Below are 18622 nucleotides of genomic sequence, written 5' to 3' on the forward strand. Positions count from 1 at the left end.
CAATAAGGTTAAGCATAAAAGTTGATTTTAAAAAAAACTCAGTAATGATAAACTGGTACTCCTATTCCTCTCCAAATTGAGAAACAGAAGATAACATGGGAAAATAGAATCCCTAGACCAGAATTAAAGTCAGAGAGACTTCCTCTAATAGATTAAATACTAGGCTCATTGTAGAATGACTTACTCAGTCATTCTACAATGACTTCCAACCAGATTCTGAAAGAATGTAAGTGACTTAGGGCTGGTGGCCACCAGAATGTGGGTTTCCAGACCCCAAGTCAACGTACTTTGTGAGCTCATATTTGTCTAAATACTTATGTACTATAACTTTGGGCATATTACTTTAGATAGTTCCTGCCCTCAAGTCGTTCAGTTTAACGAGAGACAGATGGCTACAGAATGTGCGAAGTGCTATTGTAACAGATGGAGGAGCAATGAATTTGCTTAGACAGAGGGAAGGAGCATGCTAGTAAGGGGGACATTAGTAATTGTTTTAACTGAGCAAAAATGTAAAGGCAGTTAAAAGAGAGACATTTCACTGTGGGTTTAAGGAGCAGAATAATATGGTATGACTAGGCAGGCAAATGAGAGTGAAGAAAGGGTATCTGGAAATAAGGCTGGGTCTAGGTCGTGAAAGGTAGTAGTCATTAACTGTCATAGGGGTGGGGATTTTAAAAATTCCAATTAGCAATTAAGTGGCTGGGGACATTTAAGTTTAATTTGTAAGTTCTGATTTATTAGATAAGTACTTACAAAATATTTAGAGAAAATGTTCAGTCAGTATTCAATAAGGTTAAGCATAAAAGTTGATTTTAAAAAAAACTCAGTAATGATAAACTGGTACTCCTATTCCTCTCCAAATTGAGAAACAGAAGATAACATGGGAAAATAGAATCCCTAGACCAGAATTAAAGTCAGAGAGACTTCCTCTAATAGATTAAATACTAGGCTCTTATGATCTCTTAACTTAAAGGTCAAAGTAGGTTTGTAAAACAAGAACTCAATGCATGGTAAATAATAGCTCCTTGACTAAGACAAAACTTCAGAAAATGACAGAGTGGGAGCTTCTAAATGTCCGTGTCAGTAACAATCTGAAACCGTCTACCTTTGTACCTCTATTAAGTTCCTCTTAATAAGCACGGATCCACTGCCACAAAATGTCTGTTGGTCGCGTGAAGGCACTGCAGTACTCACGCAGCCTGAACACGAACCACTTCTTCCCGGTCAGCTTACTTTAGGGAACAGGCCTTTACCAGTTCAAGTTCTCCTGTCTTCTTTTAAAGGATAAGCATTTCTTCCAGCCATAAAGTTCATTAAAAATTCTTTATTTGGTATATTCTCTCATTCAGAGAATAAACTTGATAAACATAGGTTGTTTTAAAATAATTGCAGTAGTTTTTTGATAATTTGATTAGTAGACTTATAAATACAAAAAGAGGAAAAGGATTACCAGAAATAAGACATTATTTCTAACAAAGCTTCAGGAAAATCTTGATTATTAAATTCTTTTTTATCTTACAAATTTTGCATATATGGTTTTAGCTCTCCAAGCCCTCTACCAATAAGGCACCTGCAATAGTAAAGAATTTGCTACTGCAGCCTTGGGATCCATCTCTTAGTGTTGTATTGGTGCTTCTCCGACAAAGTACACTTTTACTCAAGACACTCACATATTTATATAGACCCTAAAGTCAAAGTATAAATACTATAGTTGAACGGATGGACTGGCATAAAACACAAATCCTTAGATTACCATAGCAGCCTCTGACAAGTTACTTGAATTTCATAAAAACGTGAAATGTCAACAGAAGTGGGATGGCAGCTAATTTTGTGAAAGCTCACACGTTGAAACTAAACATGAAATTTCAAGCTGTGGTATTGGAGCTATTAGCAGGCAGCATCCCCTCCTCACTGTATAAATAGCAACTAGCTATTGACTTCTCAAAGCCAAACTAATGATGATTTTGAAGATCAACATTGTCCACTGCCCTATCCATGCCTCAAAAGGGTAAATTTCCTGTTGATTCCTTTTAGCTTATTTCAGATAAGTCCTGGAAAGGAAAAAAGATCAAATAAAACATAATCTCCTGAAGTATCAGCTCCTTACTGCAGATATCCTTGACAACAGTAAGAGCCTTTGATTGAGCCAGTTGCAACAGGTTCCAAATGTTCTACGAGGATTCCCATGCTTATGGAGAACGTCATGCAAACTTCTTCTTGGTGGCCGTGAACCTCTCCATATACTAAAAATCATGAAAGAAGAATATATGTGGTACTTTGGCATGTGCAAATACTAACCTTTTGTTACTTAGGTTTTCATGCGATTTTTTTTTTCATTTAGTTTTTTATTACATATGGTTTCTCATTTCCTACAAAACCTACCTATTCTTAATGCAAATCTAAAGCGCATGGTTTGGGCATCCTTTAACTTTTTCTTTGGTATTTTAATAAGAAACCTATCAAAAGACAAAGATGCTTTACACCATCTAGAGAAAAAGTCATCTTGGTACAAGAGTATATGTATCAGTACATCTTGGTATGAGAATCTGGCTGATTCTTAGAACCTGCCTCTGAAATGGGGAACAAATCCTGCTGACAAACAGGATTACCTGTGCAGCCTGTGGCTGCAGACATTCATGTGGGTTACTTCACCCTTCTCTTCTCTAGAGCAGTGACGAGAAGTGCAGAAGTGCACAAATATATACCTTATCATAGCCTTCTAGTTCTCGAAGCTTCTTTATTTCAAAAAGGTTGCCTTCCACAGCAAGCAGGCAGATCTGGGAATCACTGAGGATGCTCTGTGGAAGCATGCTGAGTTCAAGGCAGTTCTCTTCCAGACGAAGAACTTTAAGACGAGGACAGCAAGATATCTTTACTGAAATCTGAGATATCTAGTGAACAAAAAATAACAGGAAAATGCATAAGCACCATAATGGTTATTTATTAATAAATTAAAACAAACAAAAATCCTTTACTTGACTATTTGTCCTAGTTCTCCTTTTACCGCCTCCATTTTCTCACTACCTACTCATTCCAGAAGCCTCTGTCATCCAGCTTCTGTTCCTACTCCTCCACTTTTTCAAGGGGAAAAAATGTTTTGAAGGTTCCCAGTGGCTTTTTGGTAATAACATTTTCTGACTATAAAAGCACTATTTGTTAAAGAAAATTTGAGAATCACATTTTAAACTTTAGAAAAGTTACCTGCAATCCACCACCATAAACATTTTGGCACATTCACTGCCAATCTTTTATGTGTGTATGTTAGTTTACTATCCATCCCTTCATTGAAACTCCCTATTGTATCTTAAGTACTGGGTTTTTCTTCCTAACTTTTGAATTATTCCTGATTTTTGGCTTCCCTTCTTGTTCCTATGGTCATCTTTCTAAACTTTTCCCTAGAAAGCTCATCCATTCTTAAAGCCATCATTTCTGTTAAGACCTTGAAATCTGTATCTACATATAAACTTCTCACCTCTATTCCACTCTTATGTCTCCAATTTGTAGTACATTTCCATTTGTACCACCATAATCAAGTCAGCACTACTCCTTCGTTAGGCCCTCAAGCTCAGTACCAAGCAATATCAAACTCATTCACCTCTTTTGTCCATTAAATGCTGCAAGCTACCAAATTATATTTACTCTGCTTGGTATCATCTCAGACTATCAACTGGGAACTTTTTAGAAATACAAACTCTCAACTCCCACCTCAGACCTGAATCAAACACAGAGTGGGCGCTGTGGTCTCTCTTCACAAGTTCTCCTAGTCATTCCAACGCACACTAAAATCTGAGCGTCATTAATAAAGGCATTGGCACGAGTGAATGTGGAGTGAGTTCTCAACCAATACTAGTTGCTTAATTTTTTTCAAGTACCCCCCCAAATATTCACAATTTTTCCAAAAAGCTCAAAAGAATATTCATTTAAGGAAAAGATGAGCCTAATACCTACCTTCAAAAACAGACTGAATTTCATAATTTTAAGGAGACTATAATCTGTCCCAATGAAACTTTATATAATTGGAATGTTTATCTGTGCTGTCCAATATGGAAGTCATTTGTTACATGTGGTTTTTGAGCACTTAAAATAAGGCTTGTGGCAACTGGGGAACTACATTTTTTTTTAAGATTTTCTTTTTTAGAGAGAGGGGAAGGGAGGGAGAAAGGGAGAAAAATATCGTGCGAGAGAAACATCTATTGGTTGTATCTCACATGCCCCCAACTGGGGACCCGCCCCACAACCCAGGCATGTGACTTGGGTTGGAAACCGAACCAGTGACCTTTTGGTTCACAGGCCTGCACTCAACCCACACCAGCCAGGGCTGAATTTTTAATTTGAATGAATTTTAACAGCCACATGTAGCTAGGGGCTACTGTACTAGACAATAGGTTTAGAAACATAGACACTAAAAAAACTAAAGACCACCTAGTTTCAGTATGTTTAATGTTTCATCTTGTGTCTTATGTTTAAATCCAAGATTGTTTCTCCAGTCAGACACATAATAACCAAAGAGCTTCCTAAGTAATGGAAACAAATTTCAAATATTACAATAGAAGCTGTCCAACAGTGAAAGGAGCTATCTCCAGAAAGCCTATCACTGATGGTTTCTCAGCAAAAGCAGGACACACACTTGACAAAGTGTCAAAAGGGAAAAAAAAGACTTATCTGATTATCTGATTATATCTAATGTTCAGTTCTGAGAACCTGTGAGGGTAAGTCCCTTTTCCACACTACCTTCCTGACATAGCTCCTTGCTAGATGACTAGAGGCGTGTTTGAAGAGCATCTGAAGATTTGTGAGAGAGTAACTTTTGAAACTATCACCCATCACCCATCCCACGCTCCAAAAATCACCTACACAACAAACAAAAAGTGTTTCAACTACTTCCATGGGACTGTGGGTTTTGAAAATAGTCCAACCCATAGAATATACCTCTCATCTAGCTTCTGATGCCCAGCTCCGATTACAGTTTAGAGAAAAACCAGTTATTCAGGAGACTGTAAATATATATAAAGAAAAAAAAAAACCCTTAAGCTCCACACCTGATTCTGGTTGAGGTTAAGTTCGATGACCTGCAGCTCCCCCACTATGTCAGGTATGCTCCGAATCTGGTTCTTGGAGAGATCCACCACATCCAGATGCCGCAGGCTACAAAGTTGGGGTGGTAGTGCTCGTAGCTGGTTTCCAGAGAGGCTCAGGGTCTTGAGGGCAGACAGTTGCCCAAAGGTAGAGGGCAGTTCTCTCAAGTGATTGTTGTTTAAGCTTAGTGTCTCTAGTTTTTTCAGATTGTGTAACTCATCAGGGAGAATATCTGGCAAAGACAAAAAAAAAAAAAACAGAAACCTGAATCTGATACAGCTGAGAAAAAACCTTAGATGAAGCTTAGATGAAAAACTTTATAAAACTATGTAAAAACTTTATACAAACTATATGGCAACCTATTGTGCCTCTTGTTAACATACACAGGCACATGTTGTGCCATTTTTTTACGTGTTGCATTTTTACCAACAGCTTTCAGAAGTGAAAGGGCCATCAAAATGCAGGAAAGCATTTATGTGTACAGGCACCTCTGCACAATCTGACAGCAATTTTGTAGGATTTGGAAAGTCCTCCCCTTCCATTCCCGCCATTCAAATTATCCCATTACCAATCATCATACCACCAGAGAAGGCTTGTAGATGTAATTACAAAAGAGAAAATTTCAAGGACTCTGGTATTCTCCTGCGTTTCGAGCAATCTGAACAATTTCATAACAACAAAAACCAGCTTGTAAGAGAACACCACCCTTCTTAACAGCTCATCAGTAGCAAAGCTTCCCAGACGCAAATGCCATACTCAGTTTGTTGTTGTTCAAGGAGAGGCTCTTCAGCAGAGTGAACTTCCCTATAATCATGGGCGGTAGGCTCTCTATCTTGTTGTTGGATAAGTCGATGGTCCTGAGATTGCTCGTCAGCTTCTGCAACTCTGAAGGGAACTGGAGAAAGGGGTTCACAGCGAAGAGAATCCCTCACTGATTAACTTCACAGCCCCCGCCACCCCTCTCCCATTAAATTCCTTGCTCGGGTCCCTCCCAATTTCACCTCAGTCAGCCCGCGGTCCTTAAGTTGAAAGACACCGGTTTTTTGCGCGGTTTCCACATGAGCGCGGAGGGCGCTGTTTCCCATCCTCGCGCCGCGGCTCAGGTCCCTGCGGAAAAGTAAATGCAGCTGTCACCGCTCGGTCCAGGCACGCAGCCACCCCGAGGGCCTCCCGGCTGGGTATCTAGCCCCAACCGTCACCTCCTGCAGATCCCTGGGTCCTGTAGGACAGCTCAAGAGTGGCGAGGAAGAAAGGGAAGAACGGACAACCCGAGCACCAGACCCTGCCTGTTTAGCTGCTGTTCCGAAGCTAGACGCCACTAGGAGCCTAAGCAGGATTAGGGGACCCCTGATTAGCCCCCTACCCCCCAGCTCAACCGGCTGTGAACAGCAAGATCTGGGACACAAGCTCTCCTGGGATGCGCTTCCCGGGCTTCCGCCCGAGAGGACACGCCCAGCGACGTCATCGGACCGCGCGGCGCGTTGGCTGGACGTTCTACTAGTTCTCAACGCCACCCCGGAGGACGGTCTCAGTCATGGCTACGGCGAACCTTTGGGACCCAGCGCCCGCGCCAAACGCTGCTGGGCTACTGCTGGGCCATTTCGTAGTTTCGGGGTTAGTCACTCAGGTACGTGGAAGGCGATGGCGTCATTAAGGGGGTGCTTACAGTGGCGACAGGGCGACAGTGAAGTGGTGATACTGGCTGGGGTCTGTACTAGAGTGGAAGCAGATGGAGCCCCTTCCGGGCAACAGCAGGTACCTTTCCGCAGTGGGTTCTGCGAAAGCGGGGCTCTAAGTAGATGGTGACTTCAGTATGCGGTGTTTGCAGGCGAGTTATCCCAGGTCAGTTCGTGGGAGACAATAAAGACCGGTATTTCCCCCCGTTTTTGTTTTGTTTTGTTTTGTTTCCAATTCAGTGGTAGATACCGTTTTTAGAGTGTAATGGGTGATGCGTTGGGAAAACGTCCAGGTGATTAAAACATACCTTTTCAAACAACGCTCGTTTGTGTGAGGTGTTGAAGCGTATAAGGTGGGGCAAAGTAAGTTTATAGTTGTGAATAGGGGAAACAGTTTATTCTTGTATTGTCACTTATTAGTTGTTACATTATTTTCCATACTAACAACTGTAAACCTACTTTTGCCGAAACCTGTATTTGGGGGCGGGAGGCATTGGGTACCGGAGAGCGCTAGGGGAAGCGCGCGTCCTTAAAAGCCCCCTCAAAGAAAGTATTGGCGAAAAAGATCCGAAAGACCTTGTAACATGAGTGGAGGAAGGGATTAATTTTGAGGAGAATCAGCCTATGGGATGGTAGTTTTAGGTTGGACAAAAAGAGCATGTTCAGGGACCAAAGGGAAAAAGCCAGTAACAGAGGGAGAAATTGAAGATGTGAGGGAATAATGGAATACACCTGGCAAAAGTGACAAGGGAATCAGGAAAGTAGAATTGAGGGAAATAAGCCATTTTGAGATAATGAGAACGTTGAGGAATATCACTAAAAAAAAGGAAACAGAAAAATAGGTAAAATCATCTGCAGAGACTAGCCGTATAAATGTGATGGGAGACTTATGGAAAATATACAACTTTTTATACTTAGAAGAGTCATTAGAGAATTCTGCCAACCTAACAGTAGAAGAAACTAAGTCCTAAGGAGACCAAGAAAGTGGTCCAAGGTCATTTAACTAGTGAAATAGGATTAGAGACTAGAGCTCTCCCTTTCCTGACATACAGGCCATTCCTTAAGTGCACCGCGCCATCCCATGTGCGTTAAAAATGAAGAGTGATGCTTAAAACTGATGTGATACAGCTCTTGTAGAAAATGTAGCTTGTTTGAGCTTTGTTCTGTGTCATTGGAGAATGATTTAGTGAAAGAAAGGTAGGGTTGGCTGTAGGATAATATGGGGTGTTTGCTTTCTTTTATGCTTTAGTGGCCTTACATTCTAGATAATTTTCAGGCAAGATTGAGTGAGTTGTAGCAACTTGATCAAAGCTCCTTCTACTGGAGATGTGGAAGATAAGGATCTGGACCTACAAAACACACAGAATCTACTATATATATTGGGGCTGTCACAATCCTCAAATAGTCGAAATTCTGTTTACCAGACTAATTGGGCTGCTCTTTCATTCCCCTCTCCTTTTTGGCTCTCCCTCTTGAACATTTTTATTTCCCCTCTGGTTTCTATCACAGGTAGTTGGTTAAGCTCCGTGCCCTATTGTTGAATCCAATAGTTTACCAGTTTGCCAATGTGTAACTAAGGTTAATGTATACATTTGAAGAGACAGAAAGATACCAGAGAGTGAGTAGGTTACAATGAGAACTGGGAGATGTTTTACTTTCACTTTTACAAAAGAGAACAGAAAAAGTAAAAGAGGCTATGATGATAATGTGGTAGATTAGATGTGTTCTTATTTCAGCCCTGATACACATTGGTAGTGTGAAGTTAGACTAACATTTAACCTTCCCAATTTTCAATTTTGTCATCAGTAAAATAGCGTGTGTTATCTCAGTGAATGGCATAACTATCTGTTCAGTTACCTGAAGCAGGTCCTTGGAGTCAGTACATATTAACCTGACTTTATGCCTCACTACCTGTATCAACTAGGACCTACCAATTCCATCTTCCCAGGGATTCATTTCTTTGCTTTCTTTTCTTTTTAATTCTACTAACGTATTCCACATTCTCATCTTCTTACCTGGAATACTATAGCAGACACTTGTCTAAATATCCAACCTTCACTCCACCCCTCCACTAAATTTTTTTGTTTGTTTTTTGCTTTATATTGTTGGCTAGTTACCAGAGACTTTTAGTGCAGTAAAATACACATAACATAAAACTTAACCAATTTACCCATCTTAAAGTGTACAACTTGGTCGCATGAAATACAGTCACAATGCTGTGAAACTATTTTCAAAACTTTTTTACCATTCAGAGTGGAAATCCCATACTCATTAAGCAGTCACTCCCCATTCCTTCTTCCCCCAGCCCCATTAGTTTTATTTTTCACACCACCCCCACTTAAATTTCTATAATATGTATTATATATGATCATACTACTTCTTTACCAGAAGAATTTCAATTTCTGTCATTTCTGCCTATGATTGCTCATCATAATTACCAAAGATCTTTCATTATTATGCAGGAAACCATGTTTCCAGATTAATCTACCCCTTCTCACATATGTTAGTATTAACACAGTTATCAAGCACTTACAATGTTTTTTTTTTCCTAACTAGAGTACTTTTTCCTTTCCATCATTATGAGCTTGTTAATGGCAGAGAGCTCATTTATTCATTCTTGACTCATCCATTTTCAATGTCAGTAAATGTCTATAAAATTGATTATTATTAGTCAGCAGACTTTTGCTATGAAGGGCCAGAGAGTAAGTGTTTGAGGCTTTTGGTCCATATAGTTGCAACCAGGCTGTTGTAATGTGAAAGCAGCCAGAGATAATAAATAAGAGAAGTTGAGTTCCAATAAAACTTTATTTTGGGGCTCTAAAATTTGTAATACATAAAATTTGCATGTGTCACAAAATAATTATTTTTATTTTTAAAAAGATTTTATTATTTATAGAGAGAGGAGAAGGAAGGGAGAAAGAGAGGGTAAGGAACATCCATGTGAGTGAGAAACATTGATTGGTTGACTCTCATACATGCCCTGACTCGGACCAAACCTGCAACCTAGGCATGTGCCCTAACTGGGAATTTAACTGGCAACCTTTTCCTTTGGTGGGGGATGTTGCCCAACCATCTGGGCCACACTGGTTAGGGCTGTTTTTCATATTTTTTAACTATTTCGGCAAATGATTCATGATAGGGGAAGTTCTAAAAACAAGAAATATACATTGCTACTGTTGTATTCTGTATTTCATTTTTTAGGGGCAGTGATGGATGTACTTAATACATCCTTATACTTTAGACTCATGGGCATGATTTTCCAATGCACATAGAAACTTTTTGTGACATTCTGCTGCTTTCTCTGTTTATTTTCCAACAGGAGATGTTAAATATATCTAAGAAATCGGCTCCTTGCTTTGTGAACTTCTCCAGGCTTCAGCAGATCACAAATATGCAAGCTGAAATTAATCAGGTGGTTGGTTATGTTGAACTTTGTACTTTCTACTTCTAGTACAGGAAAAATCTTAATTGGTTCCAACAGCAATTCTCTTGCACTTAGCACAGTGTCTAGCACATAGCTGGGAAGGTGTTAATTTGGAGTAATGTAGTTGCACAATAATAGTATTATAGTAGTTGGTAGTAGTAGCACAACAGCAACATAAAAAGCTTCAGTAAATCCTGTAGGCTCTCACAACAAACATCCTCTCATCCCCCTTAAATATGCCTGGTTTGAAGCCCATCCATTTTTACCAGAGACTGTTCTTTACATTAGGCTACTTTCTGAGTGAGCTAAATATTATTTTTGCTTCTAATGCAGAAAAACCTAGAAATTGAACTTCTAAAACTAGAAAAAGATACAGCAGATATTGTTCATCCTTCCTTTTTGGGTAAGTGGTTTGGTTAAATGGGTGGGTAATCATTGGAATTTCAACTTTTTCTTGAATTACCTTAAATAAACACCAGGCATTATAATTTACCATTATTTTTCCAGGTATTGCCTCAAACCTAACAAGGTTTTCTATCAATGTGTTCAAACAAAAGTCCTGTTGGCTTGATTAGTGCAAAAGGTGACCAAGGTAGGAGCTCCTCGAGATCAGGAGAGCTTAAAAGAAGAAAAATAAAATAAAAGGCTGAACAACTTTTCAGATTAAAGACAACTGAAGGGACATGACAGCTAAAGCACAGTGTGATCATAGATTGAATACTTGATTAGAAAAAATTTTTGCTATAAAGTATATTATTACTATCCCTGGTGATATTTGAACGTGGACTATATTAAATATTGGTAGTATTGTGCCAATGTTAAATTTTCTGAATTTGATACTTGTAGTTATATAAGAGAATGTTCCTATTCTTGGGAAACACATGCTGGCATTTAAGGAGTAAAAGGTCATGATACCTGCAACTTAATCACAAGTGGGTCAGCAAAAATATAGGTAAGGGTAGGGAGAGAAAGAGGAAAAAAGAGAAAATGTAGCTAAGTATTAATAGTTAGTGAGTCTAGGTGAAATGTGTATGGGAGCTCAGTAAACTACTCTTGAAACTTTTCTGTAAGTTTGAAAATTTTTCAGCATAAAAATTTAAAAGAAGAGGCAGCTATTAACTGAATTCTGGGGAAAATATTGAAATAATCAGAAATAGCTTATAAGACAAATGTTTGTTTTTTAATGTTTATGTAGAATATTAGAGGGAGAGATGGGAAAGGGGACTTTATTTACAGATCTGGCTATAAAAACTGAACTAGGAGTAGAGTTGAAAAACAAAGAATTTCGCAGTGGGTTTGGTTGTCAGTAGGAAAAGTAAAAGATAACGAAATTGGTGTTGGGTATTAGGAATAGCAAAGGGGAGATATTTAGGAGGAAAATGGTGGGGTAATTTTTGACATTGGTAGTATCAAACCAAAGCAAAGAAGAACTTACTAGTGATTTCAAAATTTGTCCTATTGTTAACTATAATTATTGTTTCTGGTTTGTGTAGCTCAGAAGTGTCAGACTCTGCAAAGCATGAATAACCATTTGGAAGCAGTGCTGAAAGAGAAGAGGTCCCTCAGACAAAGACTGTTGAAACCCATGTGCCAGGAACACCTGCCTATTGAAGCCAGTTATCACAGGTTAGACTAAAACAGACATTAATAGTTACACATGTTTTCTGAAGGTAGTTTAGACTAGTTATCATTTCATAGCATAGTTCATTACATAATATATTAGTGATTGTCTCTATTAACATTATTATTAATACTGATACATTAAACCAGAAGAAAATCCTTTGCTATGGTGAAAAGAAAGGCATTTCTTTTGTCCATAGTGCTTTGGGAATTATAAATAATGATTTTAATGAAAGAAATTAGATCCACAACAGAGTTAATTGGGTAAAAATCATGTTTATTATGTATAATATAGACTGTTTCCTATGAAGTAAATCTATAGTTGCATTCATGTTGCCTATATAAGGTGGGGTATCACTTTGTGAGTATGTGAAACAGTTGATTGTATTGTTACTAATTATTGTATTATTTTCCATATGAACAACTGTATGTAAAATTCCTGTTGGGGGAATTTAAGCAGGGACAGACAAAAACAATGTCAACTAGAGGAGGAAAAAAACTGTGTTCTGGTCTCATCTCTATTGTTTATCTGCCTCAAAGACTTGGGCATATGGTTTAAACTTGCCTCAGTTTCCCAATCCATAGATGCTTTTTATTGCTCTTGTCTTCATAGGAATATTCCAAGTACCAAACTGAAGATGTAAGTAGTTATTAATAATAAAATAAAGAAGCAAGCATCTGGGAATCTGATTGCTAACCTCTGCCAGTGCCTCACTAGCTGGCCCTGAGCAAATCAGTATCTTCTCTTAAGTGTCAGATTTTTTTATCACTTAGTAATGTAATAGATATACAAGTCCCATTCTTGTAGATATATTCAGTATCTATTCTGTACAGTAAAATTTCATTAATGTATATTTTATATATATCTCAGGAGAGCTAAGTAAGGATTTTAAAACATTTTGTCAATACAAAGATTCAAAGTAGTTTTATCTATAGTCTTATCTTATTGTCTTCACTCTTCACCAAGAATGACTAGTTTGAATTGGAATGAGGTTTTACCTAAGGGAGTTCCTTTATTTACATGAGAAAATTATTGTCTAACATTAGGTTGGATTCCAGATATAATAATGTTGTCCCTTTCAGTTTTTTTGTTTGACAAGTTAACTCCTGCTTTAACTGAAAGAGAAGGACCTTTTTTATCACTGATATTTCCATGAATGCAGAAAGATTATTGACTTATTAGGTTGATTGTAATTCTCTTATCTCATGTTGAAAGTCATAATTAAAAAGGGAAAGGGAGCCCTGGCCAGGTGGCTCAGGTAGTTGGAGCCTAGTCCCATGTACCAAGAGATTGCAAGTTTGATTCCCAGTCAGGGCATATACGTAGGTTGCAGTTTTGGTCCCTGGTCAGGGTACATACAGGAGGGAACTGATCAATGTTCCTCTCTCTCATCCATGTTTCTCTCTGTCTCTCTCACCTGCACCCATCCCTCTCCTTAAAAATCAATGAAACATATCCTTGGGTAAGAATTTAAAAAAATTTTTTTAAAGATTTTGTTTGTTTGTTTGTTTGTTTTTTAGAGGGGAAAGAAGGGAGAAAGAGAGGGAGAGAAACATCAGTGTGTGGTTGCCTCTCGCCTGCCCCCCAACCAGGGGCCTGGCCTGCAACCCAGGCATGTGCCCTGACTGGGAATCGAACCAGCAACCCTTTGGTTTGCAGGCTGGCTCTCAATCTACTGAGTCACACCAGCCAGAGCTAAAAAATTTTTTTGAAATAAAAGGGGAAAAAGAGAACACAGAATAACTATACTTAAAAAATGATTGGCTGTTTTTCTTCCTCTTTCAGTGACTTGGTACATTTGCTGGAGTTGGCAGTGACTTTCATTGAGAGATTAGAAACCCATCTTGAAACAATTAGAAATATTCCTCACTTAGATGAACGTGAAAAAAAAATGGTGAGTGTTAACAATAGCTTTACATGCTTCATCGACTCATTACTTTCACATTACTTTTAGTTGTCTTTAGTTCTTTTATACTAGGATCTCAAATGTGTGGCCTATTTGTTTAACTTTTTGATGGCTAATATGAGCAAATTATTTTTTTAAATCAAGATGCTGTTTCTTTTTTATATTATTTTTAAGTCATTTTACATTCTTTTATTCCACTATTTAATAAATATGTTACCTTCATTGCGCAAGGTATCATGAGAGATAAACAGATGTGACTAATGCCTGCCCTCAGATGCCCTCAAAGTTTGGTGAGAGAGCTATAAGATATTTTCTACTTTATTTTATATTTGCACAGTGAATGCAGCAGAGAATTTTAAAGAAGATACTGTCTATTAAATGTAGAAAAGGGAGGAATTACTTCCACTTTAGGGAGATTGGGAATAGGATGGGGGGTAGGAACCTTCAAGAAAGTTTTGTATAGGAGACAGCAGTGAGCTAAATCTTGAACCAGTGAGATTTGGACATGCTTCAGAAAGAGTAGTTCAGCCAAGAGCAGCAGTGTGAGGAAAGATATGAAAGTTAGCACAAGTAGTTTGGGGGAAGAGTGGTGTTCCATTTGAGGTGATGCTTAAAGGTGTTGAGAGGGAGATTACCAGTAACTCAGCGTTACTTTATGGAATCCCTTGAAAACTAGACTAAGAAGTTGAGGCTTCAGTGTCTGAGTACTAGGGAACCATTGAATTTTGTTTTGTGTTGTTTTTTAGAGAAAGGCACAGAGGAATGACTTTGTCAGAACTGTACTTTAATCATGGAAAAAATATTGGGTAGAGTAGACGGAGCCTTGCCACTTAGTGTGGGCAGAATCAATGTATCACCTGGAAGCTTGTTAGAAATGCAGAATTGCAGGTTTGATTCACCTTAGACCTTCAGAATCTGAATCTACATTTTAACAACTTCCTCAGGTGATTCCTATGTACTGTAAAGTTTGATAAGCTAGTTGTGTGTTAGAGGACTAAGCAGGGGAACCAAAGGCAAAGAAACTTGGAGAATAAATATATTTATTCAGATAAAAGATTTAAAGCATAGGAATACAAAAGATTGTGTAGGTTTTTAGATCTTGAAGGTCAGATTTCTAGAATAGGGCTACTATTTGGACAAGGAACATGTCCAAAGTAATGAAGTTTCTAGCCTCACAGACCTGAGGGTGAGTAGGACCAAAAGATTAAAGAAAATAGTAAATGTTCAATTATTGTTTGTTGAACTGCAGTTAAATTGAGTTTGAGATATCGAATGTACATCCAGGTGGAGATTTCCAATAGACTGAAATGTGGGACTGAATTTTAGGAAGGAGATTAGGTTTGACATTGTAGATTGATGGTCATCTGCATGGAGGTGATAATTGAAGGCAAAGGAGAGGTGAACTCACAAAGATAAAGCATGTCTGTAAAAAGTGGGAGAGCAATTTTTAAGGTACTTTTGTATTCAAGGGTTTGGAAAAGATCAGGTGTTAACTTTTGGTATCGTAACCATTTCTGATATAATAATGGTATGTTGATGATAGGCATAATTTCTCTCCTATTTTCCCTTTCTTTCAAATGTTACAGAGCAAGGCTTTAGCTGAGATGGATATTTTGGTGACAAAGACAGAAGAACTGGCGGAGAATATACTCAAGTGGCGAGAACAACAAAAGGAAGTTTCCTCTTGTATCCCCAAAATATTAGCTGAAGAAAATTTTCCTCCCAAACATGATGTTACAATGCCTCCTTTACCTCTTAGTTCTAAAGTTCATGTCTAGAATGTTAATGCCAAATCATTCAGCTGATTCAATTAAGCAAAAATAAGTCTTTTTTTTTTTTTTTTTTTTTTTTTTTGCTTAATTATATATAATCTTGTTAAGTCCATTTCTAGTCAGTGATAATGTGGCTATTTGTAGGCTTTGGTGCTAGCAGTACTAAAAGAGCCCTCTCACTATTGAAGTACTAAGATTCCAGGTTCATTAAAACCAAACAAAATTTACTTTTTTAAAATGCTCACTCGTGGATATGTTTATTCAGAGTGAGAGAGAGAAATACCATGTGAGAGAGAAACATCAACCTGGTGCCCCCAGTATGCGCCCAGTGGGGCTTGGGCCGCAGCCCTTAGTGTGTGGGATGGCACTCCAGCCAGCTGAGCCACCAGGCTAAGGCTGCTTTGTTTTTCATGTATTTTTATTCCACTTTTCAATGACACTTAGGAAGATCAAGTATAACTATTATATTAATGGGAGTGTCTCCATATCTCAAGCAGCAGACTCTATGTCTTTTTTTTTTAATGCTTGTTTCTGGATTAGAAGAGTCTTCTTGAATCTGAAAGAATGTTGATTATTCCTGTGAGATTGTCACCAATTGTGCAAAAAGAGTAACGTTATCTTTTAAAGGGTTTGTTTGCAAGGTCGGTCCTTTGTTGCTGTCTGGGAACTTATATTTCAAGAGGCTTCCTCCACTCTCACTGATAAGAGTTCTCTGTGATGAAGCTGTTTGAACACTGCAGTTTTTGCTGAATACCTGCCTTTCGTCTGGGAGTCTAGATTTTGGTTCATGCTAGGTAGAAGGTACCTATGTGACTGGCATACAGAAATAACCCTGGACATGGCATCCCTTTCATGGTAGACATTTCACACGTCACAATTCAGGTGCTGGTGGAATTAAGCACATCCTGTGTGACTGCACTGGCAGAGGACTCTGGAAGCTATGCCTGGTTTGTCACAGACTTTGTCCCATGCACCTTTTCCCTGTGCTCTACGTGTTTATGTTTTTACTGTAATAAATCATAGCCATGAATACAGTCACACACTGAGTCCTGTGAATCCTCCAAGCATGTCATCAAACCTGAGTGGGGTGAATCTTGGCAACCCTGACACACAGCAATTCCTGAGGGTGGTCACTGGCAGCCTTAGAAATAGGCAAAGAAAAAGGCACGTTATGGTAGAACTTTTAGAGGTTTACCTTATAAAATGCTCAGATATTTTACATATCTAAGATTATTGTGCACATAAAACTTACTAATACTAAGCCTTAGAATGTATTCATTTATATCAGTAGTATTATTACTCCTGGCTTATTTTCAGACTTGGGGTTCTGGTTCTCTCTTGCTTTAAAATGTGTGCATCAGTATTTTTTTTATTTTTATTTTTTAATCCTCACCCAAGGACTTTTTTTTCATTGCTTTTAGAGAGAGGAAAGGGGAGAGAGATAAACATCAGTTGGTTGCCTCCTGTATGCACCCAGACTGAGGATCAAACCTGAAACTCATATGTGCCTTGATCGGGAATTGAACCTGCAACTGTTTGGTTACAGGTTGATGCTCCAACCAGCTGAGCCACACTGATCGGGGCACATCCATATTTTTATACTGTTGTATTGTCTGTATCACTGGGGTTCACTGGTCCTTGCACTCAACACAGGAAAATCTCAGCACAATGGATGAGTAAGTAATTGTTCGTAAAGGAGACAGGATCGTTGCCAAAAAGTACCCTACAAAAACAATGGGGGATATTTTGAAGCCTGTTTTGCTGACTTTTGCAAATGAGTTACAGAACAGTGGTCATACATATTAAACATTGCCCAGCACTTAGGCAAACTTTCCAGTTGTATTTCATCAGAAATCTGTTCAGGTCTAGCCTTGGTTTCAAACATATTACTATGCTGTTTCTTCATGTGATTTCCTATAATAGTTTATATACTGGGTGGGGCAAAAGTAGATTTACAGTTGATCAGATGGAAAAATAATATGACAAAATAAACTTTCACGTACAATCGTAAACCTACTTTTGCCCCACACTGTGTATAAACATACATAGTATATAATAAGGGTGATATATGTAATGTCTTTTTCAAAATAAGAAATCTTACTTTGAATGTAATTTCAACTCCTTAACTGTTAAGCAGTAGTTATATTTATATAGTTCTAAAATTATTTCAGCCCTTTGAAGGCAACCTTGAGGCTGATGTGGCCCCCAGTGAAAATGAGTTTGACACCCCTGCATTAGGGTGTGGTTAAGAGCAAGAGTCCCATTATCAGTGAACTTTTCCTGGGACACTAACTTTATAGGCTACTAATGTTGCTATACCAGAATCTAGGGTGATAAAATAGGAGTCAAATATCTTACGAGACTTTAAACTGCTTAATTTTCTCTATGTGGAAGGCTAGTAAAAGTGAAAGCTATTTTCTAAAAGTTGAAGTGGGATTACATTTCAAGGATCTGAATACACTTAGCAGAATCAGTTTACTTCCAGATGGCAACATATGCATTACTTTGATCCGTAGATGCTAATAAAAATTATTTATTTATTCTTAGAGAAGGGAAGGGAGGGAGAAAGAGAGGGAGAGAAACTTCAATATGCAGTTGCCTCTAGTGCACCCGCTACTGGGGACCTGGCCCACAACCCAGGCATGTGCCCTGACTGGCAAACAAACCAGAGACCTGGTTCATGGGCCAGCCCTCAAACCTCTGAGCCACACTAGCCAGGGAAGATGCTAATAAAAATTTATGTAACTTGTCCTTTCTGAATCTTACCTTTGACAGATTTTGTTGGACACCAAAATTTACCTTGGTTAACAAGGATTTACTTAAAAATCTTTACTGGATACCTGAAATACCTGGCATTCCCCACCTACTTCTATAGAATACTTGCAGATAGGTGGAGATCATGGAACAGGATATTAGCAATTTGAATTGGCTTTTTCTTCAGGCTCATCCTAATCTTATATTTCTGTATCTCCACCCCACAAGTTCAGGAGACTTAGGAGACAGGGCTTGTCTTTAGCTACTAAAGTATGAAGGTTAATAGCAAAGGCTTTAGAGTTAGACCTGATTTTTGAATACAGGTTTCACCACTTACTAGCTATGTATTCTATCTAACTTATTTAATAGCAGCCTCAATTTCTGCATCTCTGA

At 38.4% G+C, this 18622-nt stretch overlaps 2 protein-coding genes across 6 annotated transcripts; one reads left to right on the forward strand and one right to left on the reverse strand.

Annotated features, from left to right (window-relative positions):
- Positions 1–1309: 1309 nt before the first annotated feature.
- Positions 1310–6537, reverse strand: LRRC57 (leucine rich repeat containing 57). 4 transcript variants are annotated; one of them, XM_028506684.2, is made up of 6 exons: positions 6276–6537; positions 6078–6183; positions 5833–5971; positions 5040–5308; positions 2706–2891; positions 1310–2243 (listed from the first exon to the last, which is right to left on the reverse strand). In XM_028506684.2, exons 2-6 carry the CDS (start codon positions 6159–6161, stop codon positions 2202–2204), a joined length of 720 nt encoding a protein of 239 aa, XP_028362485.1. In that variant the 5' UTR covers positions 6162–6183; positions 6276–6537; the 3' UTR covers positions 1310–2201. The 4 variants fall into 4 exon arrangements, with proteins under 4 accessions (XP_028362485.1, XP_028362486.1, XP_035888101.1 ...); XM_028506685.2 differs by having other exon boundaries at positions 6440–6505; XM_036032208.1 differs by having other exon boundaries at positions 6363–6480.
- A 16-nt stretch (positions 6538–6553) lies between these two features.
- Positions 6554–16845, forward strand: HAUS2 (HAUS augmin like complex subunit 2). Of its 2 annotated transcripts, XM_036032226.1 has the most exons (7): positions 6554–6703; positions 10072–10164; positions 10510–10579; positions 11670–11802; positions 13583–13691; positions 15290–15507; positions 15569–16845. In XM_036032226.1, the coding sequence occupies exons 1-6, from the start codon at positions 6611–6613 to the stop codon at positions 15479–15481; spliced, it is 690 nt and encodes a 229-aa protein (XP_035888119.1). In that variant the 5' UTR covers positions 6554–6610; the 3' UTR covers positions 15482–15507; positions 15569–16845. The 2 variants fall into 2 exon arrangements, with proteins under 2 accessions (XP_035888119.1, XP_035888123.1); XM_036032230.1 differs by lacking the exon at positions 10510–10579 and having other exon boundaries at positions 6596–6703.
- The last annotated feature ends 1777 nt before the right edge of the window (positions 16846–18622 follow it).

This window comes from Phyllostomus discolor, chromosome 1 (genome assembly GCF_004126475.2).
Source record: "Phyllostomus discolor isolate MPI-MPIP mPhyDis1 chromosome 1, mPhyDis1.pri.v3, whole genome shotgun sequence".
NCBI lineage: Eukaryota > Metazoa > Chordata > Mammalia > Chiroptera > Phyllostomidae > Phyllostomus > Phyllostomus discolor.

Excerpts from the sequence above, each read along its gene's own strand:
- HAUS2 (XM_036032226.1), top strand. The coding sequence starts at position 6,611 with ATGGCTACGGCGAACCTTTGGGACCCAGCGCCCGCGCCAAACGCTGCT. Across the intron at positions 10,165-10,509 it reads TGCAAGCTGAAATTAATCAG|AAAAACCTAGAAATTGAACT; the intron begins GTGGTTGGTTAT and ends CTTCTAATGCAG. Across the intron at positions 10,580-11,669 it reads TGTTCATCCTTCCTTTTTGG|CTCAGAAGTGTCAGACTCTG; the intron begins GTAAGTGGTTTG and ends TGGTTTGTGTAG.
- LRRC57 (XM_028506684.2), bottom strand. The coding sequence starts at position 6,161 with ATGGGAAACAGCGCCCTCCGCGCTCATGTGGAAACCGCGCAAAAAACC. Across the intron at positions 5,972-6,077 it reads AGGACCGCGGGCTGACTGAG|TTCCCTTCAGAGTTGCAGAA; the intron begins GTGAAATTGGGA and ends CCCTTTCTCCAG. Across the intron at positions 2,244-2,705 it reads AACTAGAAGGCTATGATAAG|TATATGGAGAGGTTCACGGC; the intron begins GTATATATTTGT and ends CATGATTTTTAG.